Source organism: Argopecten irradians, chromosome 4, assembly GCF_041381155.1.
Source record: "Argopecten irradians isolate NY chromosome 4, Ai_NY, whole genome shotgun sequence".
Taxonomy (NCBI): domain Eukaryota; kingdom Metazoa; phylum Mollusca; class Bivalvia; order Pectinida; family Pectinidae; genus Argopecten; species Argopecten irradians.
In genome coordinates this window covers 44,850,915-44,878,655 of record NC_091137.1, presented here as the reverse complement: position 1 = coordinate 44,878,655, position 27,741 = coordinate 44,850,915, and the positions used below count along the sequence as shown (strand labels likewise).

The 27,741-nt window shown below is 42.4% G+C and overlaps 1 protein-coding gene across 2 annotated transcripts in view; it reads left to right on the top strand.

Moving 5' to 3' along the window:
* The window catches only part of LOC138321814 (semaphorin-5A-like), a 131,902-nt gene that overhangs the window by 42,448 nt on the left and 61,713 nt on the right, over nucleotides 1–27,741 (top strand). For both annotated transcript variants that reach the window (XM_069265795.1, XM_069265794.1), the window contains exon 2: nucleotides 61–342. In XM_069265795.1, the coding sequence (XP_069121896.1) occupies nucleotides 204–342 (139 nt within the window). In that variant the 5' untranslated portion in view covers nucleotides 61–203. The remainder of the gene's footprint in view (nucleotides 1–60; nucleotides 343–27,741) is intronic.

The following is a 27,741-nucleotide window of genomic DNA, read 5'->3' as shown; positions in this document are numbered from 1 at the left end:
ACAAATAAAACCGTTTTGAACAAATGTGCCTAAAATATTGTTAATTTTGATTGTTGACAGGTTCAGTGTTTAATAATAATACGGAGCTGACCGGAACTGGCCGGAGCTGACCGCATGGTGTAGGACCAGGATGCAGCGTTTGACTTTACCATCGGATTATATGTGTGTATAAGACATGTTTTTGGTGACCGCTGTTTTCCATTATGTGTGAGGCGGGGCAGTCTGTCCTGTCCAGTCTAGTAGTACTGGTCATCTTGTGTACGTCCAGGTCAGATTCTGTCCACCAACATCATGGCCAGTCCTTCCCCAGGGAGTTTGACTTCAGATACACTTCATATGAAGGTAAGTTAGCTTCATCCTGGGTTTCTTTATTTGAAAAATTTCCAGTTTGAATTCTACGTTTTCTTACATGACAAGTTAATTATGCTGAGATTTATTGCTTGTTTATAGCTGTTGGACAAAAACTTGGCTTCGTTAGAAGAAAATGAGCATCTGACTTGTATAGTTTGTTCATCTGTTCAGTTATATCTTAAGAGCAAAGAGAAAAAAAATTTGGAGATGTTTGTGCAATCACACAGGATACAAAATGAATGCAGATGGGTAAAAAAGTGGTCTTCAAGTCTTGTTTAAATGCTGCGGAGAAAAAAGTGGTCTTCAAGTCTTGTTTAAATGCTGCGGAGAGATTTGAAGGCTATGCAAAAACTGACAGAATTTTTTTTTTTTTTTTAATAGAGTTGCACCCATAAAACAAAATCACATACTCAAAGGTGTTAAGAATTCTACAAAAAAACAACTGAAAAGATTACATTGCAAAAGTTAAAAAATGTTTCCGTAAAACGAGGGGAAATACCAGCAGAAGATCTTACTGAAAGTTTCTCTAAGGGTACAATGTTTATGTGACTGTCAAAAACAGAGCACGGCTTGCCACCTTTATAGGAAATGTATTACCCCTATTTTCGGCCCTAATAATAGCATGCTTCAAACTTTAATGAGCGTAACAGGGTTGTGCTGATGATGGTTCTCGACAGGTGTAGAAATGTGTACCTCCACACTGGCATAATTAGTCCAGGCCAATACAATGTACAGGCAACACTGAGCTTTTTACCGCCATGATTTAGGGGATCGCGTCTGCTCAATGCCAAAAAGGCGAAACTTTCTTTCAAATTGATTCAGGGAGAACCTGGAACGGCTGTACAGTTAACGGCAAAGATCTATGTTTTCACAGATCTGGTAAACAGAATCAAAGCCTCAACCACAAAAGGGACATATATCTGTAGGGATTGATTTGAAAGAAGTCGGCGCTTTCCACCATCATCAGAACTGATTTACTAGCAAACTATAGATCAGATGTGTTTTATAATCTGTAGCCCCCAGTCCACCAGCCTTGCGCAGTAAATCATCTTCCATTTCTCGCAAAAAAATCTGTAAAAACATCTCGAAAAGTTTCTGTTGCTGGCCAACATAGCATAGCTCGTTGGCTTTCTACTGATAATACCAACACAGGGCTAGGTTAGCGGCTCTCAGGTGGTTGTGGTACACAGGTGCTCAAAAGTTCAAAACGGCGGCATGCACCTTTATCCGAGCTAATAAAACTTGTAAATAACATGTTTGGGCTGTCCGTCTGCCGACAAGAAAATATTTTACTGATATCAGCTGGCTAAAGGTTCAGCAAATATTTGTCCAGAAACATCAGCAGCATTTATGTTTTCCAGTATGCTTTGAACGTAGATATTTTTGAGATAGTCGCATTTTAATGATTTTGCTGCCAGAAATGTTTGCATCAAAATAAAAATTGTCCTAATTGCATTTTCTTTAGGATGTCGATATAGCACTATCTACGATTTTGTGAATTTATCATTATTCTAAGTTATTTCAAATTAACTTAAATGCATTAAAAATTGGTAGTATCACAACATTATGTTGGTAAATAAACTTTATAATTGTGTTACGTAAGACAGTTTCATCGATAGCCATCCTCTGGTACCTGAGATAGACATATACTTCTCCATGACTCATATCCATAAAAAGATTCAAACTTTTGATGTGTAGAGATTTATTATGATTGTTTATGACATCTATTTCGTCACAAAGTTCTGCGTCTTGCATCAAATTTTAATAAATATCGCTATCAGCCACATTAATAACATGTAAACGAGGGAAGAATAATGTTAATTACATAGATTAGATCTAGTTTGTCAAACACAATAATTCAGTAGAACGCTCACACTCATTTCAAGGTACGCTGAGCTGTTTATTAATTGTTTATTTACCCCTTCAGTAAACACCTGAGGGGTTTCAAAAGATGGGGGCAAGTTAAATTACTCATTTTTTTTTTATTAGAGGCAACTATATATATATATTCTAATTTTTCAAAATCATATGTGTTTTGCTGACTCGTATTTCTGTATGACAACGAAGAACTATTTAATTCATGAAACAGAATCAAGAATGACAGGTTAATATATAAGCACAACTATAAATTGATGAAAACTATACAGACTTTAATAAGGTGATAATTATGTAAGTATGGAAATACATATATACATAGCTTTAAAATTCCTTCTGTCAGAAATTTAAACCTATACAGGAATAATCACTTTTAAGTAATTTGATCTAAACTCATGATACATATCATTGTAAGTGGTTTATATTTGTTGATCTATAATACGTGTATTAAAAGATTTTTTTGCCAAATTATCGTAAAATAATTACCATGAGTGCACTATTAGGCATAAAGTTCTTGTAATATAAGTATAATAACTGTGAGTTTGCTTGAAAGGTTAAAGGTCAAAGGTTAAGGCCATTATGTGGTTAATATGATTGCCATTGAAAGCATTAATATAATCATCATATTATGAACAAAATTGTGAATAGGAAAGCAACGTTAGAAAAGAACATTTTATTACATATTAATTGGATGGTATCGTTTAGTTTGAATTGCATGATCTTTAAACTCACTTCAATGTAGCTTTACTGCTTCATTTCTTAGCTTCACTAAGTGAAGACATAAAACGCTAATAAATCAGATTGATGTAAAGACAAAATGTTGTAGGTAGTATTAATCCTTCTGGTCAATTGCTTAGCTTCTCTAATCGGTCTGTACTGCTGTGGTTTTACAAAGACTGCAGAAACAAGATTTCGATTAAGACTTGATATTCGGATGGCTGAATATTTAAGCTAGCTGTTTTGACATCCTTCCACTAGCCTGGTTTCAGCCCCTATTTAATAGCTATCCAGTTGCCAGATACATAGAATAGGTGGTGTTTTTTCTCCTGGTTATTTGGCTTTTCTAGTCCTTAATAGTCCCATTATTTATCCTTAATAATGACTAATGAAAATATACCCATTACCTATAACATCTTGAAAGACAAGATGCTTAATTATGAAGAAATTTCAAATTGTTGTGAAACATCTGATATAGTTGGCTAAATCTAATTAATTTGAAATAAATTGAGGGGCAGAGAGATTAAGTTGATTTGGATTTTCAGGGACAGAAGTGCTTACATAACCTTGAATCCAAAGGTTTTAGTGCCAAAAAGGTAATCATGATTGTATGGGGTTAGCATAGGGGTTATTCAGTCACTCCCTAAAATTTACTAATGGACTGTTCCATTAATAGATCTAAGAGAGTCCAAATGGGTCTTCAGGGGTGAAGGAGTTAATTGTCGGTTGGTCTCAGAAGTGAGTTGTGTGACAAAAACTTGATATTGACCCCGGATGTGTGTTGGTCATCATTAACATATGATGTCTATACATCTGTCACCACCGTCATCATCATCTTCCCATCAGGAGAGGGGGAGGGGGGAGGGGGATAATAGCACAGTTAAATTGTCAGTGTAATGGGGCCACAGCTCTATTATAAAACAAGTGTTTTGACAGAAGAACATGTCTAATCTTTGTCATCAGAAGACACCAAGGCAGCCATGTGTCCAAAACTCTCACTGACGTCTGCTCAAATGACCTTGTGATTAGGCGAAGGTGACCTTGGGGTCATTTGGGGAAGGGAAGATGTCTCTGTTATGTGATGGGTGTTGACATGGAGACTGTGGTCGACTGGTCAAGTGTGGTCAGTTTGTGGTCAAGGGGTTGAATAATGAGGGGTATAATGCCAATAATAACAAAACATGATCTGGCCAACCATTATCAGAAGGCTTGTATGGACCAGATGGTCAGAAGAATTTTTCATCTGAGGGAAGTTTTCTGGAGTAACATCTGAAATCGTTTGAAAGGCAAAAATTTCTTTTAATGTAAAATGGTTTGAAAAATATTAAAAAATTACTTATAGAAAGTAAAACTTCTGTTTCGCCTCATTTTGACGGGGTAATTGGATACAAGAAATAGTTTAAAGTGAAATGGTTTAGTAAAATACTGCTTCAAAAGTAAAAAAAAAAAAAAAATCACCAACAAATATAAACATAAAAAATCAATGTATTGTCCGATTTATAAACAACAAAAATGCTTAAGTGGGAGGGCCTTATTTCTGAAATATTGGCCCGTCAACTTGTTTTCTGAAGCTTGAACTAGAAGGCACATGCAAGTTCACTTAAGGATGTACGACAACCCTTACCGTCAGGTGTTTGTAAATTTAATTTTGAGCTTTGGAAATTGTTCACCTTCCATGCTGGTAGCTTATTCGCTGTGAATCCCTCATGTTGAGATTTCACACTAAGTTTTGCAATAGTGATTTGGATAACATAACACATGAAGAAAAACAGATCACGGAAATTAATTTCACCATTCCTGTGAAGGCCACAGGTTGTACCGTTATTGCCCGTATTTCTAAATTGAATTCAATCAAAGCGTCTAAATATTCTGAATTTCTGCACCAGAGCGTAGTCTCTGAGATTTAACCTTTTAATTAGAGGCCAACGTTCTCAACTTGTCTCAACAACCTAGATACCAGCAGGCCGACTAGACAATATTACCCTGTAACACAGCGGGTACCCATTCCTCATAACCCCATTATGTGGTCAAGTGCGAAATGAATTTCTCCTGGCATTGGAGAACCTAGAATATTTCCAACTGTAAAGAGATTCAAGAATTGTGATATTACTCATAAACTTTTAATAATGATTGAAAATAAAGCCACCCTATCTAGACGCTTGTTATGAGAACAGATTACTTTGAGAGATACAATGCCATGAAATTCTATGAAAATGAAAAATATTTTGAATTGGTAAAGGAAAAATATTTTGAATTGGTAAAGGAAAAATGATGATTTTCATTTAAATTTTGCATATATGTTGATAAGAATGGAACCAAACATCACACATGAAAGTTTCTCAATAGAGTTTGAACTTTAACTAAAAAGAATTTTCTAAGATCATTTGTAACTTTTTGAGTTTTAAATATTATAAAAACTCGGGAACCTTGAATTTATAGAGTTTTACATATATTTCCACATTGACTAACATACTTTTGCATTTGGTAGGTTGTTGTGTGACTACGGTTGTTAAGGTCTAGATAATAAGTGGCCGTTCAGGTATATATAAAATAAAATACTGGAAAGTTTGGATTGTTGTCAGGTAGCATGCTGCTTAGATTTCCAGATTTAACTGACCACAGCAGTGTCCAGACATTCCGACAGCTACTGACCAGGTAAAATCACGTACCAATCTGCTAACTGTTTGTCTTGTCTGGCATGGCCATCAGTCCTAAGTGGTCAATTTATTTTTTTCCTGTCAGGACACTGGTAAGATTGTTTCTGCTGACCATTAGGTATACATACGCCAGACCTAAATGACCAGGGAATTAAATGTGTCTTCTTTGATTGTATCAGGTCAAGATTTATTTGCCTAGACATTCTGTATCCTAAACTAATTGATCAATTTATTTGTCTGTCTGTTTCTGGACAGAATCGTGTCATATTGGTCAGAAACGTTCATGTGTATATAGAACTTTTCTACAGGATGGTCAAGTAATTTTCTAGCTATCATGACCTATGGAGTTGGTCATTTCTGGCACTGGTCAGGTTTTTTTTGCAGACTAGATTGGTTTCCATGACAAATGTGCTACATGGACTTTTAGAAAAAGTTGTCAGTGACACATATATTTTATTTGTAGTATATTATCTCAAGGGACGATACCATTCTAATAAAAAAGCCATGATGAGTTACAGTACACATCCGTAGTTTAAATTAATTATTTGTCAGAGAAACCAGCTGCTTTCTGTAAATACCCATATTGACCATGAAGACTGAGGATTCAGACATGAACCATTTCCTCCATTACACGTGAGAACATCCATAATGTTTGATAGGTTCCATTTTGATGTGACATCTGCAGTATGAACATTAAAGAGAAAGTTGTGAATGTCCCATAAGACAGGTTGATATGTTTGGATTAGATACACTGAGGCCGAACTCTATCTGAGTGACCAGTCCGCAGTAATGATCTGTCGAGTGACCACTGACCAGTCAGGACCCTATTGACCATTACCTGCCTGCTAAATGACCAGTATCTAAAGTATTTTGTTTATTTGTCCAGGTGGATGATCTGAGATTTTCTGGTCCTCCAAGTGACCACCATATGGTCAGTATGGGATCCATATTTATCATTGATAGCAAGGAGCACACTTGTGTGGGGTCAGTTTTCAGCCATAGTTTGTTTATCTTGCTCCCTCGGATAACCCTCCTGGCTCCTCTACTGGTCCACCACTAATGGACCTACAACATTTATAAAACCTACTGGTCAGTTGGTGATGATGATGGTCAGGTCACAGGAAGGTCCAGTGTGTATCTGTAATACTACATATTCCATTCTTTGAAATGTTTTTGTATGAAAATGCATCACAATTAAAATAACAATTTATGCAAAAACATTTTGAGGGGAAATTTCAATGAATTTAATAAAAATCCTATTAAAATATATTATTATTGATGATATTTGGTTTTTACTTATTATGATTATTCTTGAATTATTCTTACTTGTGCAACTGAGGTGTCAGATCTACTTCCGACTTGACTAAAACACATTCTTTTCAATGTTTGATAGTATAAGAATGCAGACAACTGAAATATCATTGAAACTCCAGAATTTTGAAAAAGATGAATTCTTCAAATTTTGATGGTACATGATAATAATGCAAAGGAAGAGTAATGCTAGTATTGTTAAAAAAGGATTTCTACCCGATAATTTTTTGGGTTTTTTTTTTTTTTGGGGGGGGGGGGGGATCCCCCAGTTTAGTATGGTAAGTGCTAGAAACCAGAGGGCTTGGTAAAGCATGTTACGACCTCCAAAACATAAGTACTTTTTGAGGATTTTTGTGATAGTAGCTACAGACCTGGTATAAATAGATATGTCTGGTACCTACACGAGAGATATATATCATTGTATATAGCCATAAATTTAAAGTTTACTAGTTGTTATGAACTGTTGAGAAAAGATTCAGTCTTAACCCGTGTGTGATAAACTGATACTATCTTTACAAGAAGATGAATTGATTTGGGAGTCGGCTCAGAAGTCGGTGATGTATTTTTGTAAAAAAAAAAAAAAAAAGGGGGAAAGAAAAAAGATAGTGATATACCTATGTTAGGTAGAGTTGGTAGTAAAATGAATATATCTTCATGACACAGACAAATGTTGATCTCCATTGGTTGCTGTAACTGTAGATTGGGGGGCAGGAATTACAAGATAGGGTAACCCAGTATTAACAGCCATGATAGAGTAGAATCATTATTGTAGCCTTTAATTCCTACAATGACCTATCTCTCTCTCCATGAAACTACATTCTCCCATTCCAGAATCCCCAAAACTTCATCCTCCTCTCCCAAACTCCATTCTTTTATTAACATTTTCCCAACCCATCATCCTCTCTGAAAAAACTTACTCCCCCACCCCCCCACCTGTCTTCCCATCCCAAAAATTAATCCTCAAATTCAACACTCCACCACACCCACCACCCCAACCCAAACAAAATAAAATAAAAACAAGAACAAAAAAAACCTACATTTTTCCATCTTCCAGACTTTTTCCTCCTTATCCTAAAACTTCATCCTCTTTTCCCTAATATAGTAAACCGGCTACTAAATTGTGCAATTTTCATTTCACAATAAGTTGGCAAAGATTAACTTTTGCGGAGTCAAAAATTGAATGAAATTCATATTTTCAATTTAAGAGATGCAGATGTTAATTTGTGGAGATAACTTTTGCGAATGTACTTACAAGCGAAATTTGCGAAAGAATATCGCATGCAAATGAAAGTTTGTTAACGATACTTGATCATCCTCTCCCTAAAACTTCGTCTTCCTTCCCTAATATTTTATCCTCGCCTCCCCAAAGCTTCATCCTTAAAAAGTTTTCTCGGACACTCCCAAAACACTTCATCTCATTCAAGTTTTAATGTTCATGGATCTATAACACATAGACGTGGATTAGTCAATAGAGATGTGAACAGTCGAGGCTGAAATTAGGTATAAAATATGTACTTGATGACTGGAAAACCTCAGCCTGTCTGCAGACCATATCTCTTATATATAATTACCTAGCTGTGAAACTCTTTAATAGCTGGAAAGCTATATACCTCAGCATTGTAGGTGCATAGAATCAAAGTTTCTAATATGTCCTTTTTCCATGAGCTATTCAGGAAAAAGAAATGTGTCGCATCTCGTCTATAATCCTTTTTTTAATACGGATGGCTGCTTCGACAGACCAAACGTATAAAGAAATCATGTACTTAGATTTGGTACGAAGCATTTCGCCTTTACAGACTGCGAATGCATCCCCCACCACAACACATGTAACACCTTCTTATGACAGGCCAGGCATAAAAATGTCTCGATGTATATATAATCAGGTCTTTGGGTCAGTCGTCCAGGTATGAACAGAATTTGAGTATGGTCATTTGAGCCGCAGAATCTTCCATTGAAATGATAATAGATCCCTTCTAAACGGTACACTGAATCAGCTGTGTTTACCGAAGCCTGCCGTTCAAACAAACTCGTGTCTGTAGGTAGGTGGCTGGTCATAGGGAATCGTTTTTCCTGTGTTGTCAACATTTGACAACATTTTCGTATCCTGCTGTTCCTTTCTCCGTGATCACATTCTTATGTACTTGTCACTGGCACCCGCCAATCCAAATGTCAGATAGGTCTTTTTTAAAGATTATAAAGGAAATACAAATTAGGGTAGATCATATATTTGATCTTGGCAGAAAACATAAGGCAGTGAAATATAATTAATTTGTCAAGTATGCAGCTTTGTATTTTTGTGATACTAATGATTTCAAGCTTTATACATTATAACTTTTTATACTTTTCGATATTATTTCTGTACGATACATTAAGTGTTATGTACGATACCGAAGTGCGATAAATACTCTCCACCAGTAATGAAAGCTCACAATAAATGCCTCCTCGATTAACTGGAACGTCTTTAATGATCCGATGCTATTAAATGTGGATTTTTTTTTCTGCTCAGAGGTAGATTTGGAGCAGTGGCACCTCGCTCTGTCATTTATGGGGAGATAAATGCCGTTGAGATTGACACTTGTGACGGAAAAGACCACACACTGTCTAAGATAGTCCCACAAATACCACAAGGGCACACCCACCAACTGCTCCTGTTCCACTCGCTTTAATTTGTTCGGTTCTTTTTTTACGTTCAGTTATTTTTTTCAGGTTAAATAAAAACATTGTCGGGTCAATGTTTTATTTACATAGACACCTTTCTTCATTTCTCAAATGATACTGGCTATCCATTCTATACGAAATATATTCATTAATTCATTTCAGGTGTAAGATTACTTTGGAATATATTTCAAACCTAACAAATCATAAATCATATGGTCTTACATACTTAAATAGGGGCGACCAAAACATACTGATTATTATCCTATGGAGCAAAGATGGAACAAATTTGTTATCAAACTGCTACGGCTTGTATATACGTCTGGATTTTATTTTGTCATTTCTATATCAAAATGCCATTATATTATCTAGATAGAAAGTTCTAGATGTTTTCATATTATTTCGCTGAAAAGTGGATGCCCTCGTATGCGACCCAGCTCTTAAGAAGCCGATAAACATTGACCTTTTTTTAAGTGGGCCTATCTGATAAATATAGGTATATGTCAATCTTCGCAAGTATTCTACCTGGTTTGATAGAGCGAATCCCGCGGTACAGATATGGGGTTTACATGTTTAAGCCGTCACATAGGTACAAACATACATGTAAAATGTGTAGTTCGTCACACCTCCGAGCCTCTGAGGATTAAGATTAATGCTTATGTTTCTATGACATTGTTTAATTACATGCGGAGCATACTAAGATATTTACAGTTTCTCCGTGAAAAAGGCTTAGAATTTAAGAAAGCCGTACGTTTTAAATGGAGTACCTGTCATAAATGATGGATGGCATTCCTTCCATGCATGGAATTTACATTTTCTTGATATTTGTGTTAACATTATAAATATTACATGATGTATATTATAAAAGCAAAAGTTTTAATATAGCTAAGAAATTCATGTCTTAAATTTGTTTATTTATACACAAACTTTACTTGATGTTTTGCATACAAATTATTTTCCGTTTGTTTTTTTCTTCCTTTTTTTCAAAATTCGAATTTTAAGTATTGAAAATTTCAGCAGTATTTGGGGGAAAGAAATTATTTGAAAAATTCATGTGATAAATTCACAAATTCAAGTCGTGCAAGTCACAGAGGGCTGGAGAATTGCCGTGAAGATGCAGTCTATAACTTCGTCTGTTGATGACAGTATCATCTGCATATGACATTGACCTTAGCTTTGATATTTAAAAAAAAAAAGATGATCCAATCAAATGCATGATCAAACGAAAAACCATGAATTGTAGAATAGTGATGTCATAAACATTAAGCCAATTTGGACAGATCATTTTTGTATGATAAAGAATTCAAAACTCTATGATGGTCATATTATTCAAACATCTGCGAGATGGTCAAAGATATTTTAACGTAGCATTCGCTTGCTTTGTTTGTTACTCTATGATGGTCGTGTTATTCAAACATCCACGTATGTCAAACATCCAGGTCATGAAACATCCACGAGATGTTCAAAGATATTTTAACGTAGCTTTCACATGCTTTGTTTGTAATTGTATTATGGTCATATTAATCAAACATCAGCGATACGGTCAAATATATTTTAACGTAACTTTCGCATATTTTGTTTGTATACAGGAAGTATAATTGTGTTAAGTATTGCGGTGTCTAGACCACGAAAACTATTGAGTTATATTTTCATGTGAAAATAATGAAAGAATGAGATGACTATTCAGATCTATGTCTGATAGAGAGCAATAAAACAATAGCCTTCAATCCAACGGCTAAACGGTTCAGCCCAATAACTAGCCTCTTTTTGTACCCTTTACATTCATCATGTTGATCCCTTAATACATACAGGCAGGATTCTCTAACATATATATGAAACAATGTACAAATTGCCGTCAGAACTTCGGCAATATCCTTTAGGTGTAACGCAATCTGCTTCAATTAGACAGGAAGTTTCACTTTTTCTGCTGGCATTGAATGCTCCCGAATTTCCGTTCCATCTGGTAGTTTAACAATTCTGATCTAATAGCTTCTACTCTTGTTCTCACAGTCTCAGGATCTGGAACCTTGTTTTAAACCTTTTTATAGTCTTATATGTCTCACCCAGTAAATTCACCAAGTAATTGTGTCTGTTGTTCAGATATTTTATCTTTTCTTCTATCAAGGTCAAGGTCACAATGCTGTAGGTGAAAGGTCAGCTGCTTTGCATTCTTAACATAACAGCCATAATGTTTGACAAGGTCAACCATATTACTTATTACTTTGTAAATTTCCAAAAGTGAAAAGTCAAAGATTAGGGTCATAGTTAAATTTTAATTAGCTGAAAGTTAATTTCATTGTTGCAATACTTAATCAAAAGCAACATTAAAATGTAGCAATTGTGGCAACCTTGGGTTTGGATCCAACAAGCTTTCGCATGGATTCGGATGGACTTTTTCATAAAAAGTTAAAATTAAAAAGCATACTAAGCCATTTCAGCCGGAAAAAAATCCAGCTTTGTTAATATTTTTTTCAATAGTCTTATAAAAATAAATTCCATTGCCTGGACTAGTCTCCTGAGTTTCACAATACTGTAGCTTGCTGTTGGATTGATGTTTGTGCCAACACTAACATTTACGGTAACAGATATTCCCAAGATAAATACTCCCTTGTCACCCGTGTGGTCTATCATAGACTCCATGTTGTACAATACGATGACAGTCTCCCAAATGACAAATGTCAACTATGCTTGGCTAATTTACCCATAGTTCCTCATTTTAAATTGTCGCTTCCTGTTTTAAGGTCGCAAGTCTTTCATGTACACTTTTAAAATTTGATTTACAAAGACAAAAGTGCAAATGTACAGGTTTTTTGTAGATAACCTTTAGTTTGTTAATGGAAGTAAAAACAAGTAGCTGAAACTTGAATGTATTTGGATCCTCAATTCATGATTCATCAAGCTATCAGGTGCCTATCAAAGTTTAAATAAGATTTGAATGATATATAATTTAATTAGCTGGAATAATTAGGATGATAAAGTCTTTAATTGCACTTTTGTAACCATTGAAAATTGTATGGAATGATACTCCATTTCACCATTGCATGTTTATATATCTTATTGTGTCAAAATTTGGACATAATAAATTTGTAAATTAGAGCCAAATTTGAAAGTAATTAAAAGAGGAGTGACATTAATTCTGTAGGAGTAACAAAATATTGAAACAAAATTACAGCTACCCTGCCTGCAACCTTACTGTTAATCTGCACCGGTTCATAATACACAGTCAAAACTTCCTATAAAGACCACCCAAGGGACAAGGGGAAAATGGTTTCTATAGTCAAGTGGTCATTATAGGCCAAAGCTGTATACATATATTTGTTTGTTAAATTAAATTAACATTCTATCGACAGCCACAGTGATGTATATATAAGAAAGTGGTCTGAATAAGCAGGTGGTTTTAATACAGAGGTGGTCGCTAAGGCAGTTTTCACTCTACTTTGTACAACAATTTTAGTGTGTTGTCACCTGATAATCCATGTATGTAGAGTTGAGATACTGAGGAAGCTATTTTGTTTTTTACACACCCCCCCCCCCCCCAAACCTAATGATTTCCTACATTGGACCAGACCTGACACATCTGTCAAAGCTGCAGTGGTATACTAGTACCAGAGATTATCTGAGAGTATTCTGACAGCCGCCTGATAATTCCCTACCAAGTTGACAGCTCCACACTTAAATCCACTATATGCATTACACATGCATGCACTTATAATTCCGCTGTGTTTGTCTCGATGTAAACCAACATAATGGTTTCTGTGTCTGCTGGCTATTTACACTGACATCTGATTTCGTTACGTCTAAAGTCGTTTTTTGTCAGGTTTGCAATATCAAAAAGTCTTACTGCTGTCACCACATTTGGTCTTGACTGCCTTCGTATGTGAATTAAAGCTCCAATACTGATGATGTATGTGCTATAATATATTTAGTTTTCTAATTAAAATCTGACATACAAGGCTGTTATATTGTTCTATCTGCCATAAACCATTTCCATATAAATAGACTTGTGACCAGTCACTGGAATTAACTAAAATTTATGTCTCACAAAAATGTCCGATCCCAAGCTTCAAATTAGGGGGATATAATCTTCTGTATTCAGATAGGGGGAGATAATTCCCTTTGTATTCAAGAAGGGTACAGTAGCAGCTACTGTGTAGGGGAAGATAATCCTCTTTTGTATTCAGGTAGGGTACAGTAGCAGCTAGGGGGAGATAATCCTCTTTTTGTGTATTCAGGTAGCATACAGTAGCAGCTACTATGTAGGGGGAGATAATCCTCTTTTGTATTCAGGTAGGGTACAGTAGCAGCTAGGGGGAGATAATCCTCTTTTTGTGTATTCAGGTAGCATACAGTAGCAGCTACTATGTAGGGGGAGATAATCCTCTTTTGTATTCAGGTAGCATACAGTAGCAGCTACTATGTAGGGGGAGATAATCCTCTTTTGTATTCAGGTAGCATACAGTAGCAGCTACTATGTAGGGGGAGATAATCCTCTTTTGTATTCAGGTAGGGTACAGTAGCAGCTAGGGGGAGATAATCCTCTTTATGTATTCAAGTTGGGTACAGAAGCATCTAGGGGGAGATAATCTTCTTTTTGTATTCAAGTTGGATACAGAAGCAGCTAGGGGAAGATTTTTTTTTTTTTTTTTTGGGGTATTCATATGCTTTAAAATGCAGCTGCATGCAAAAATCTGTAGAATGTTGCAGGCTATGCTTCAGAATTAATCAGAGAACACTGTTTAAGTGGGAGCATGTCTGTAGGAGTCCCACTGACACACTGACTTAAGATAACAGGGACAAAATCATTGGTCAGAATGTTGTACAAGATTGAAATCAGATAAGCCTGAGATATAGGTAGATTGTAGCTCCAGAGGCTGGATGTCTTGTAGGGTTAAATTATTTACCCCTAAAATTTCATGATGGACTAGTCTTGTCTTTAATTTAGAAGAGTTTAAATGAGTCTTTAGGGGTGGATAGGTTAATCTGCATCAATTAAAAGTTTATTATTGGCGTTAAGGGGTTAAAGTGTGAAAGATTCATAAAGTTAGGGTACAGGATAATCCAGTGGTGCATGTAGAATCAAGGAAAAAAGTACTGGGGATGGGGATATGTTAGACTGGCTACAAGTCTCTAGAATATTAAACAAATCACTAAAAATTGGCTTGATTATTTTTGTCTCTACTACATGCCTGATCCTAAGTTTTAAACTAGGGGGAGATAATCTAGTAAAGAACTCTGCTGAGAAAGTATTATCAGCAACTTAGGGTCTGGTGGCCAGTCTAGGGATATGTGTAAGATAAGGAATTCTAGGGGTAGATCTGTACTCGATATCATGGTTGTTGCAAATCAAAAAAAAAATCCTGGTGCACTGAGGGTTGGGGATTAAGGTCTGATGGAAGGATGGAGGGGTGGAAGCGTAAGTTAGAAGTACAGAGGGTACAAATGACTTTTATACAATGTGTCATAAATCACCAAACATCATGGCACTATCTGACACATTTTTGCTTGCAGATCTTAAAATCTTAGCTTCCAAAATGGCTGAATAGGTTTCAATCCACATGTCATGCAGTTCCTGAAGGTTTGGCTTATATAAAAGATATGTATGTATAGCTACCTGATATTGACATCAGGAAGAGGTCTCAAAAAATTGAATCTGTTTTGTGTCTAATTATGCAAAACGAACTGCAGATTGATGATTCATTCGACCATGTGTGACCTGATCATTTTTAATGACACTAAAGTAAGGAAATTTGCAGGCAAGCAGTTTCCTAGCAGTGCCTTATTGCAATATCTACTCAGAATTAATTTGTCTCCCTTAAAAATAAATTAGCATAAAATCAAAAAATACACCTCAACTAAATGTAACACGATAACCTTATGGAGTGATGGGGTCAAAGGTCGATGTTGTATGTCAAAAAAGACAAGGGCTTGATACAATGTCGACAACATATCTGATATTATGCTAAAAAAAATTGAGCTGAAACAGAAATTTTAAAATGTGTTTTCTATATCTTATAGTGATGCTTTTAACAAACTTATAGTGATGCTTTTAACAAACAGGTGTTTGTAAAATTAGCCCGAGAAATCATCGCTTTATATTTACTAAATGTATAAAGAGAAAAAAGGTTAGGTCGTTAAGAGGTGTAACAATTAGTGATCTATATAGGGAAGATGGATTGTACAGGTGTAGCCGGGGCGAGATTGTGTAGGCCAATACCTCTTACACACAGGTGTGACATTACTTACAGACAGGTGGCCATACCTGTTGATTAGCATTTGTAAATGCTCACCTTGTTGACAAAGGCTACATTTTTGTGGTTGGTTGGGTTTGAGGATTTTTCCTTGTGATATATAAATAGATTAGGATTTGCTTGTAAAAGGAAAAGTGTTTTTAACCTACTTTAATGAAAAATAAGTTAAATTTTAGTTTTTGTAATATTACAACTGTGGAAGATATGCATACTAAAGTTGTAGTAAATATTGCATCAGGAAAATTGGATTTACAAGAAAAAAGTCAATTTTAGAGCAAAGTTACATAATTACATCAAGATAGGAATGAAATATTGAGTTAGCTCTCTATGGGGTCTCATTAATAGTTTTCCTGGTTTATGTCAAAAGAAATGAAAATCTCCATGAAACATTTTATAGGTCTTGTGTATGTCACTGCTGTTGCAACTCCTTGACCTCACTGCATGTTGTACATATATTCAAATTTACCACAGTGATTTATTACAAGGTCATAACTTTATGTGATATATGTGTGTATATTTTTACATTTGTTCAAAAATACCGGTTCTGGCTACTCAATGTCACCTGTCACCTGTAACTTTGGTAATAACATTCTGCAAGTCATGTTCGCATCCTGAAAGGTGAAAGCGGGACAGCGCAATGATTCAGAGGGGCACCGGTGCTCATCACTTAATTGATTTGGACTACTTCCTCATCTACTGTTCCTTATGTAGGGTCCTTGACATGATTCCATAACTATTAGTATTAAAAGGGATTTGGCCCCTGTTCTTCTGTTTGAAGTCCCCATGGCCAGTCATCCACCCCGTCATTGCCCCTCTAAGAACTGAAAAAAACAAGGTGATTTAAGCCCTCATTCCTATAAAAAAAAATTTTATCATTATAACTTTAAAAAAGCAAGGTGAACAATGCAAGCCCTGACTCTTCAAAAAAAAATTTCCTTGTTTTGTTTTTATTTTACTTTTTTTGGGAGGGGGGATGTTCTTTACAGAATTTTGATTGATTAAGAGTTGAAATAATATCAAAACTTAGAAAGTTCACTTCATGCAAACCTTGATAAAGTATTTATACATGCATACTTGATTTCAATTTTTTTAATTTTTGATTTAATATGAGGTTACGCGTGGACAGCATTTTGTAATAAACAATTCAAAACTTTATAATCTGAATTGCAAATCGAGCAGAAAACGAGCGTTGAAATTATTTCGTTCCATGTGTCCTGTATATTTTTTTTTTCGTTGTGAGACACTTAATACTTAAAAAAAGTCTCATTCATGGCACCTGCTGTGTTTGTAATGAAAAGGTACACATTTTTGTAAATTCTGTCGTTAAATTGCTTTTCAAATGATAAAAAATCCGTATTTGAACACACACACTAAGAAAACGTATCTTAATAACAATTTTCTGAGTCGCCATATGTTTTGAATAATTGACCTACTTCTTACAAAAAAAAAATGGAAAAGAGGTCATTATTACATGTGTGGATATTTTGTAAACTGTTTACTTGTATAGTGAGGAAGCTTGCTGTATCATACGCATTATGTGAATACTTGAATAAAATGAGAGAATAATGACCAAGCACCTGGTGAGAAATGTGAAAAAATCTTCAATAGTTCACAGAACATTGTAGATTGATGTAAATTGTATGCTAACCTGAATGTAATCATGCCCTGTATTAACTACTGAAAACACATTGACATATTTGTGAAGGGGGGAGGCTGAGGGGCTGGGGTTAAGTTTAGAGGGTTCAAAGATATCAAGTTTTAAGATAATTCAGAGTTAAGTATTCATTGAGCTTTAAACTAATTGAGGCCTTTGAATAAAAACATTGCTGCAAATTGGCAGTAATGGTAAAGTACATTTCCCCTGATTTAGTTAATCTACTGTTTGTAAATATTGTTGATGTTATTTTGATGTTGTGGGCAAGTAGACTGCATAATCATGAAATATATTTACATTAAACTGTTTTCATATTTCCCAAAGGTTTATATCATTTTTAAAAAAAATTCCATTTTCCTACTTCCGATTTCGTGGTTGTTGAACGTACATCAAAACATATTTATGCTTCCTTACTCCTGATAATCAGAAGGCTATTGAATTAATATCCTTTTCCTACCTTTCCTAGTTTGTATGTGTTTGTATGTACTTTTTTTCTTTTGAACACATATGAAATTTAACACTTTCAAATTTTATACTTTAGATTTATAAAAATATTTAAAATATTTCTACCACACAGATATTTATTAATTAACAGCTATAAAAAGCACGTACAAGGAATGATTTGATATCGGTCAACTAGTTTGAGCTGACCAAGACATGGATACAAGTATCAATATTTAATTTCATTTCAGTAATACGTTACCATAACTTTAGTATGCAAATACGCTACCTACACCCATCTTTGTAGCCCCAACAAACATAAGATTTGAGAATCCCGTCTCCCTACCGTACCTCATCTCGTACTCGACGAGAGTAACATAGAGTGGTCTCCCTTCCTCTTTCCTTTATGGCGCTACACAGCTCGGACGGCAATTGCATTGTGTCTATTTCGTTTCGCTGTTAGGTCCATTTATTTGACGTTTTAGTCAAATTTTTTCACACATTCAGTTGTGTGTTTACCCATCTGCCCTGTGTTGTTTTCTTTTTGTACTGTCATTCGTTTTTTTTGTGCCTTTTTCGGCCGTTTTTTGACTGTTCCACGTGCTTGCCGGTGTTCCGTGCGATCCGTCATTACTGGTGACGTCTCGCTGTTTCCGGTTTGTTTACGTTTGTTTTTTGTTCGGTTTTTCGTCGCTGAGGCTTCGTTGCCGTTGTTATTAGGTAAGATTTGTGTCACCTAACACTGTTTTTTACGTGTTTAGCGTGTGTTGCTTATATTTTACGTTTTTGACGTAATTTTCTTACCTTGTTTACGTAATTGTCGTTGTAATGCCTGGTATGTCCCGCTCGGGTCAGCGTCAGGGGTCTGCTCATGGGTGTTCCCATTTCTATGAGGAACGGGACCCACATGATGCATGTCCCCTATGTCGCCCTTGTCATGAGTCCTCTCCTTGTGAACTTTGTCCAGTTGGAGAGGCTCTTGGCCAGGCCGGCATTACACCAAGGCGATCTTCGTCCTCCCGTAAGAGGGATTCGTCCTCATCTTACGGGAGGAGAAGGAAGCAGGCTTCTAGTTCTGTTTCTGTTCCTGTCTCGGTAGTTCCTGTCTCTACAGGTTCTTCTCGAGATCAGGGGGTGGTCCCTCCTGTCCAGGATGTTCCTGGAGTAGGGGAGGGGCAGCCTGACCCTGACGTTTCTCGGTCTAGGGTCGAATTGGCTGGGAATGCTCGTAAGCTTCCATGCTTGCCTTCGGGTAGGGACTACCAGCCGCCGGTCTCTGACGTTGTCAGCGGCTCCGGCATTCCAGGTGGTGTTGCTGTTGGGGGCGGTCTTGATGCCGGACCTATTCGTCCGAGTTTGGGTTCAGGGACTACAGACTTCCTTTCTGGTTTGTCCGTTTCCACTGGGATTAGTGATGCGCAGCTCTCTAATCCCGGCATCAATTCTGGTCCAACTTTCCCTCCCGTCCAGTTACCTGGTCCCGGTCCTATTAGGTCCGCTCCTGAGTGTGCTGGCTCGGTTTTCCCAGGGGGTCATCCTCAGGGTCCTGGGTTTGTTGGTCAGGTGTCCGATTTTCGGCCTCCTTTTCCCCCTGGCTTAGGGTATACGGGTGCCTGCGGGCAACCATCCTTGGGCCCCCCAAACCAGCCTGCGGATGGTTTTGGGTTTCAGCAGCATCCCGGCAGTTATGGGCCTAGCCCATACATGTCCGGGTTTCCACTTGGAGGGAGTGGTGGTCCAACCTCGTCCTTTGGTCAGGTTGGCCAGCCCCAGTCTCAGGCAGGCCAGTTTGGCCAGTTCTGGGGTCACTCCCAACCCACGGGACCTTTTCCGTATTTTCAGGGATACGGTTTTAACCCCATGGCTATTCCTTCTTGGAACCCTTGGGGTTTGGTCTCTCCCTCGCGGAGACCTGTCAGCGGTTCGGTTGCTCCCCCCCCAACCTACTGCTGCTTCGGGTGCCGGTCCTAGAAAGGTTCGCCGGACCTTTAGGACTTCTGCTTCTCGTGCAGTCCCGTTTGTCTCCGAGTCCAAGGGTCGAGCTTCGACCGTTAGGTCGAAGCCCTCAGCTTCTGTGGTTAGGAGTTCGGCTCCTAAACGCCACTTGTTGGAGCCTGCTCAGGAGAGTTTTTCCTGAGTCTGTCTCTTTTGCTGGCCCTTTTCTCCCCGTTGGGACCTCGGGTCCAGGCAACGAGGAGGATATGGACTGTGAGGTCGTGGGTTCGGCAGAGGATGATGATGTTGTTCATCTCTCCCCTGGCTGCTCCGATATTGACCAATCTGGTTTGTCGGATGCAGATCCTCAGGTTGAAGATTTCCAGGAGGAGGGTGACCTCGAGGCTGCTGAGGTGGATGCCCAGCAGGTTTTGTCTGGGATGCGGGCCCTTAGGGCCGATGTATCTCGGATTCTCGGGGCGGAGGTTTGCCCACCACCTTCCGCATCATCCATCCCGGAGTCCACCACCCTTTTGGGTTCTTTGGTGGCTCCACGGGCATCTGCTCAGTCAGATCGCTCACTGCCAGAAGGCACTATTGTGTCTTCAGCTCTGGCCACTGCCCAGTCTCGAGTTATGGAGAAGAATTCTTCTTCATCTCGCACGCCTGGGTTTGCCGGGTTGCAGCTCAGTGTTGGTGATTTATCAGAGGTTCAGGCCTCTGATTATGCCATTCACGATGGACTGCTGTCCTCTCAGCCAGCTAAGCTGGAGTCTAGAGAATTGGCAGCTTGGCCCGGCAAGTCAGTGGACCAGGTGGTGTTCGGCTCCAAGGAGCACCACAAGATGGAGAGGCTGCTGCGCCTTTCCATTCAAATTCTGTCTTATATAGACTTTCTGACGGTTAGTCTATATAGGGTATCCGATGTGCCTGAGAGTCGGATATCTGAGACAGAGCAGGCCGACATTCAGGACAGAGTTACCTCTGCCCTGAACAGGGCATTGAGAGCCTTGGCGTCTTTACAGGTGTCATTGCTCGCCAATGTCTTGTTGGCTAGGCGTTTTTTCTGTGTTGAAAAACCGCCCGGGTCGAAGAACCTTACCGGTCCCGATTGTTGACTGCCCCCTTCTCTGGGTCCACTCTTTTTGGAGGGACTCTTCCTTCTGTTCAGAAGGATTTGAAGGAGGACTCGGTCGCTTCTGCCCTTCTTTTGAAGAGATTGCAGACCGTGAAGGCCAGTACCTCGCAGGGGTCCGTGCCTCCCAAGAAGAAGGCTAGAACTTCAGCTCCTCAGTCTACTGCACAGCCGAAGTCGAAGCCTTACTTCAAGGGCAACAAGGGGAAGGGTAAGAAGGGCAAGAACCCTCCTGGGGGTAAGAAGAAGAGTTCCTGACTCTTTTTTCCCCCTCCTTGGCCATTCCAGACGAGGGGTCTGTTCTGGAGGACTCCGCTCCTCCAGTTTTAGATTCCGGTCCTTCTCCCGCAGGATTCAGTTTCGGGTTAGGAAGCGATTCTCCCGCCTGGGAGGGTCTCGATCTTCCTCGTCCCGATCTTCCTGTAGGAGGTCGTCTGTCCTTCTTCCTCCCAGAGTGGAAGGAAATCACAGAGGACACATGGGCCTTGTCTGTGGTCAAGGAGGGGTTGGGCATTCCCCTCTTGCGGGATCCGCCCTTGGCATCAAGACCTATCTTCTTCCCTCCTCCGGGGGATCCAGAAAAGGCACTTGCCATCCAGGAGGAAGTAAGGACCATGCTTTTAAAGGGCGCGGTCGAGGAGGTGCCTATGGTGGAATGCACTCCAGGCTTTTATTCCAGAATGTTTCTGGTTCGGAAAAAGTCCGGAGCTTGGCGTCCCATCATAGATCTAAGTGCCTTCAACAGGCACGTAGATTCTCCTCACTTCAAGATGGAGACTCCACGGAGCATCATAGCTTCGGTGAGAGAGGGGATGTGGGCTACTTCAGTAGATCTGAAGGATGCCTACTTCCACATTCCCATCAAGAAGTCGGCACGGAAATTCCTCCGTTTCACTTGCAACGGGAAGGTTTTTCAGTTCCGGGCCATGCCTTTCGGGCTCACGACAGCTCCTTTGGTTTTCACCAAGCTGCTGCAGGTTGTCGTGGGGTTTCTGCACTCCAGGGGAATAGATGTTCACATCTATTTCGACGATTCCCTCATGCTCCACCTAGTGCGGGAATCTTTGGTGCAGAACACCCGTCTGGTCCTGAAACTTTTGCTCAAAGTCGGCTTCATTCCTTCCAGAGAGAAGTCCGAGGTCTCCCCTTTTCGAGACTTTGTCTTCCTGGGAAACGAAACCGTTTCAACACGGTTCAGGGCATTGCCCTTCCACCTTTGGAGAAGTTCGAGAAGGCCAGAGATCTTGCTCTGACCTTCATCAGTTTGGTCACACGTCCAGGTGCGTTGGTTTCTCAGTTTTTCTGGGTTATCTCAACTCCCTGGCAGATGTAGTCCCCCTTGGGAGACTTCACATCAGACCTCTCCAGATGTTTCTCCTCGCGAACTGGGTTCCTGCCAGCAGGGAATGGGAGGCTTGGCTTCCTCTCAACCAGTCCGTGAAGGAGTTTGCACGGTGGTGGACTCTCAAAGACAATGTTCTACAGGGGGTTCCGTTGTCCAAGCCAGCTCCCACCATGACCTTGTTCACGGACGCGTCCATGACAGGTTGGGGGGCTTACCTCGATGGCCATTGCCGGTCGGGGGAATGGTCTGGGGATCAGCTCTCCGAGCACATCAATGTGCTGGAGATGAGGGCTGTTCTGTTGGCTTTGCAGGCTTTTTCGAAAGATTCTGCATTCCAAGGTGGTTTGTGTGGCTACGGACAACTCTACAGTTGTCGCGTATCTGGAGAGACAGGGGGGGACAAGGTCCCACGTCCTTTGTGCCCTCGCTATCCGTGTTCTTCTTCTCTGTCAGGAAATGCAGTTGACTATTCTAGTCAAGCATCTTCCAGGCAGGTTGAATGTTCTGGCGGATACTCTCTCCAGGCGCCGCCAGCCGGTTCTGACAGAATGGCAACTAAATCCCTCGATCTTCGAGGGCATTTGTCAGGTGTGGGACAGGCCTCATATAGACCTTTTCGCCACTTCCCTGAACAATCAGCTGCCAACCTTTGTCTCTCTCCGGTGCCAGACCAATTGGCTTGGGCTGTGGACGCGCTATCTCTGGATTGGGAGGGGATGCAGGCTTATGCATTCCCTCCATTCAACCTGGTGGGCAGGGTTCTACAGAAGTTTCGGACGCATCATTGCTCCCTCCTTCTGATAGCGCCCCTGTGGCCGAGACAACCATGGTTTCCGGAGCTATTGTCGTTTCTGGTGGATGTTCCTCTGGTTCTTCCACTCAGATCCAATCTCCTGCGCCAGCCTCGGTCACGGACGATGCATTCATGTCCCGAGATCCTCCACCTTCACGCGTGGAAGCTATCTCAGGAGGCCTCGCTCAGGCAGGCTTTTCTTCGGACGTGTCAGCCCGCATCGCCCGATCAATTAGGTCTTCCTCTTCTGCCGTCTACCAGTCACGCTGGAAGATCTTCTGTGATTGGTGTATCGGCAGGAAGATTGATCCGATCAAGGCTTCTGTCCAGCTGATTGCAGATTTCCTTCTCTATTTATTTAGGGAACGGCAATCTCGCCTCTGGTACTATTGCGGGGGATACCGCACGGCTATTGCCAGTGTACTGTCTTTTCCATGATAGGCGAGAGGTAGGTTCTTCCACCTCGTTGTCTGCTTTGATTAGGGCTTCTGCAGTCTGACAGGCCTAGGGTACGGCATGTTAGCTCCACAGTGGAACCTAGCTCTTGTGTTAGGGGGGGGGCCGATGCGTTTCACCGGTAACTCGATCTCGTCTATTCTTGCCCATTAAACAGGGTCAGCAGGATAATCTCCTCCCAATCCATTTCCAGAATGGATATGTCAGGTGATCAAGATTGCTTATGAGCTATCTAATGATCTTATCGATCGGGCGAAATGTAAGGTGAGGGCTCATGAGGTTAGAGCCCTTGCAGCTTCTTTGGCTCTCCTAAATGGGTCCTCATTCCAGGACATCATGTCTGCTGCCTTTTGGCGTCCCGGTCAGTCTACTTTCAACTGACTTTTTACCTCCGGTCCCTGTCCTCTCATTCTGAGGGACTGTTTTCCTTGGGTCCAGTTGTGGCGGCTCAGTCTGTGACTGTTCACTCACAGCCCTAGACATGGTACTTTATTTTTGGTTTTAAACTGTATGGCGGGCAGGCATCACGATGGTACTCCTCTTTTCTATGGGAGGTATTCCATTTTTTTTATCCCTTTCCTTCGGGGGGCAGTTCCTGGAACACACTTTTTATTCTCCCTACTCGGGGCTTGTCTCCTGGATTTGAAGTTTGATATGGGCCTGAGCTGGCTTTACGGACTCTCCACTACGGTTTAAGACGAAATTCGCTTACTAAAGTTATGGTAACGTATTACTGAAATGATTTGAGGTTTTTCAATGTAAAACCAATTTGTCATGATGTAATACTTACTACAATAACTTTATGGAGTCCTCAACCCTTCTGTTTCCTCCCTCTTTCCTCATCAGCACAATTTTGCCCCGGTGGCTCCTTTAAGGGTTTTTGAAGGTAGGAGACAAACTCTCTATGCTTCTCTCGTCGAGTACGTGATGTGGTACTCAGTTAGGGAGCTCGGGTTTCTAAAATTCTTTTTAGTTTGTTGGGGACTACAAAGATGGGTTGTTGGCTTAGCGTATTTGATACTAAAGTTATGGTAGATTTTATCAATCATGAAACATTGGTTTTTACTTTTGTAAAAACCTCAAATTTCACCATTGTTACCCCCACACCCAACAAAGCAAACCCACGTCAAAGATGGTACCCATGCTAAACATACAACCCCCCCCCGGTACACCAACCCCCCCCACACCAACTCCGAAACAAGTTCAACCCCCCCATTATTACCTCCAAACCCCAACCAGTTTTTCCCCAAACCAAATTTACCTTAACTGAAATGTTCCCAACACCTAATACAAAATCCCCCCCCCCCCCCCCCTCCCCACCATACCTCTAAACACACCCTGTTTCCACACCATTATCCCCAAAAATTTTACCCCAGTCAACAAACTTTCATAAAATTTAAACCCCCCCCACCCATTCCCAAAGGTAGACAAACCCCAAACATGATCAAAACCCCCCCACAGTCCCTCCCCTTCTATCCCCCCCCCAAACCCCCCCATTCCCCCCCTTTTTCCCCACCCCCCCCCAAAATTTGACCCCCCCAACAGTCCCCACCCCCACCTTACAATGCGGCCCAAATTTTTTCCCATCCACAAACAAGATTTCCACCCCCCCCAACAAAACCCCCCCCCCCCCCCCCACTATATTCCCCCATAACCCCCCCCAACAACCAGACCCCCTATTAACCCCCACCCCCCACCCACCCCACCCTCCACACATGTGATTCTTGAACCCCCCCCCCAACACCCCCACCAAATTCCCCCCCCCCCCCCTTTTCCCATGGCTCCCCCCCCCCAACCCCCCCCCCCCCCCCCCCACTCCCCCCCCCTCCAAACAATGAACACCACAACAGTCCCCCACCCCCCCCAACCCCCCCCCATTCCCCCCCTCCCCCCACCCCCCACCCCCCCACCCCCCCCCCCCCCAATTCCCCCCCCCCCCATTCCCCCATACCGTACCCAAAAACCCACACCCACCCCACCGAACCCCCCCCTTCCCAAAAAATTTTTCCCACCCCCCCCCAACCCCGGTTCCCCCCCAATACCCCCCAAAAACCCCCCCCACCCCCCCAAAACCATGTCCAACCCCGCCCCCCCCCCCCCCCCCCCCCCTCCAATAAATTAAGACACCTTTTGAATTACATGTAAAAACCCCCCACCCCCCCCCCCCCCCCCCCCCCCACCCATCATACACCACCCCCCCCCCCCCCCCCCCCCCAAACCCCCCCCCCAAACCCCCCCAACCCACCCCCCCCCCAAACCCCCAGTTCCCCCCCCCCCACAGAAACTTATCACCATTGTCACCCCCCCCCTACCCTAATATCCCCCAACCATACATAAACATTTGTAACACCCCCCCACAGGGTCCCCCTGGTACCAACCATCCCCCCCAACAACACAATGTCTTGGGCCCTTTTTCGCCCATGGTATCCAACCCCACCCCCCACAACTGCACCCCCCCCCCCCCCCCAATTCACATAAACGACCCCCCACCCCAGTCCCCCCCCCCCCCCCCCCCCCCCTACCCCCTCAAATTAACCCCCCCCCCCCCCCCCCCCAATCCCCCACAAACAAACCCCCCCCAATGTTTGCCCCCCTTAACCCCCCCCCCCATATACCCTTCAACCCCAAAAACCAGGCCCCCCTACAGCCCCAACCCCACCAAAAAGTCCCCCCAAACCACCCCCCTCAAGAAACCCACCCCCCCACCCCCCCTCCCCCCCACCCCTCCAAACCCAAACCCCCCCCCCCCCCCCCACATTTACCCCACACCCCCCCCAAAACCCACACCCCAACACCAAAAACCAAAAAACCCACCCCCCACAAAACCCCCCATCAAGTTCCAAAACCCAAAAAATACCCACCCCCCCCTCCCCCCCCCTAAAAACCCAAACCATTTTCCCCCCAATCACCACCCCCAACCCCCCCCCATCCCCCCCCAACCCCCACCCCCACCCAACCCCCCCACCCCCCCCACCCCCCCCCCCCCCAAACCCCCCCCCACCCCCCCCCCCCCCCCCCCCCCCACCCCCCATCCCCCCACCCCCCCAAAACAAAGACCCCCCACCCCCCCAACCCCCCATCCCCCCGTCCCCCCCCCCCCCACCCCCCCCACCCCCCCCCCCCCCCAAATACCCCACCCCCCCCAAACCCCAAACCAACACCCCCCCCCCCCCCCACAACCCCCCCCCCCCATCAACCCCACCCCCCCCCCCCCCCCCCCACCCCCCCCCCCCCCCCCCCCCCCCCCCCCCCAATACCCCCCCCAACCCCTCCCCCCCCCCACCCCCCCCCCCCCCAATATGTTGAACCCCCACCCCCCCCCCCCAGGTCACCCCCCCCCACCCCCCCCACCCCCCCACCAACCCCCCCCACCCCCCCCACCCCCCCCACCCCCCCCCCCCCAACCCCCACCCCACCCATCCCCCCAACCCCCCAAACCCCCCCCCCCCCCCCCCCCCCCCCCCAACCCCCCCCACCCCTCCCCCCCCCACCCCCCCCCCCTATTACCCCCACCCCCACCCCCCCCCCCCCCCCCCCCCCCCCCCCCCCCCCCCACCCCCCCCAACCCCCCACCCCACCCCCCCCACCCCAACCCCACCCCCCCCCACCCCCCCAAACGCCCCCCTACCACCCCCCCCCCCACCATCCCCCCCCCCCCCCCCCCCACGCCCGCAACCAACACACATACCACCCAAAACCACCCCACGCAATCTGGTAAACCTACTCTTATCCCCCACCCAACACCCCCGCCCCCCCACTCCAACAAATTCGTCCCAACCACCGCAACCAACGCCCCTTACCACACCCCAGCTCACCACAGCACCCTACACGAACCCCCAGCCCGCACCCCAACACAACCAAAAACCACTGCCACCACCACACAAACTTGCCTCATATATCCAGACCCCTTACCGCCTACACCAACTTTCATCTATACAACTTCGCTCTATCTAAACACACAACATCAATCATTCAACACATTCCCACCACCCACAGACCAAAAATACAAGATCATACTAGCAAAATCCACCCACATATCACCAAGCACATCACTCAGAACACCCACCACACCATCCACGACCGCACAGCTCACATCACCACCATAACCTATACCTCAACAACCCACCCTCGCAACCGCAATACTGGGATGGGAGATGGGGCCGGCCTA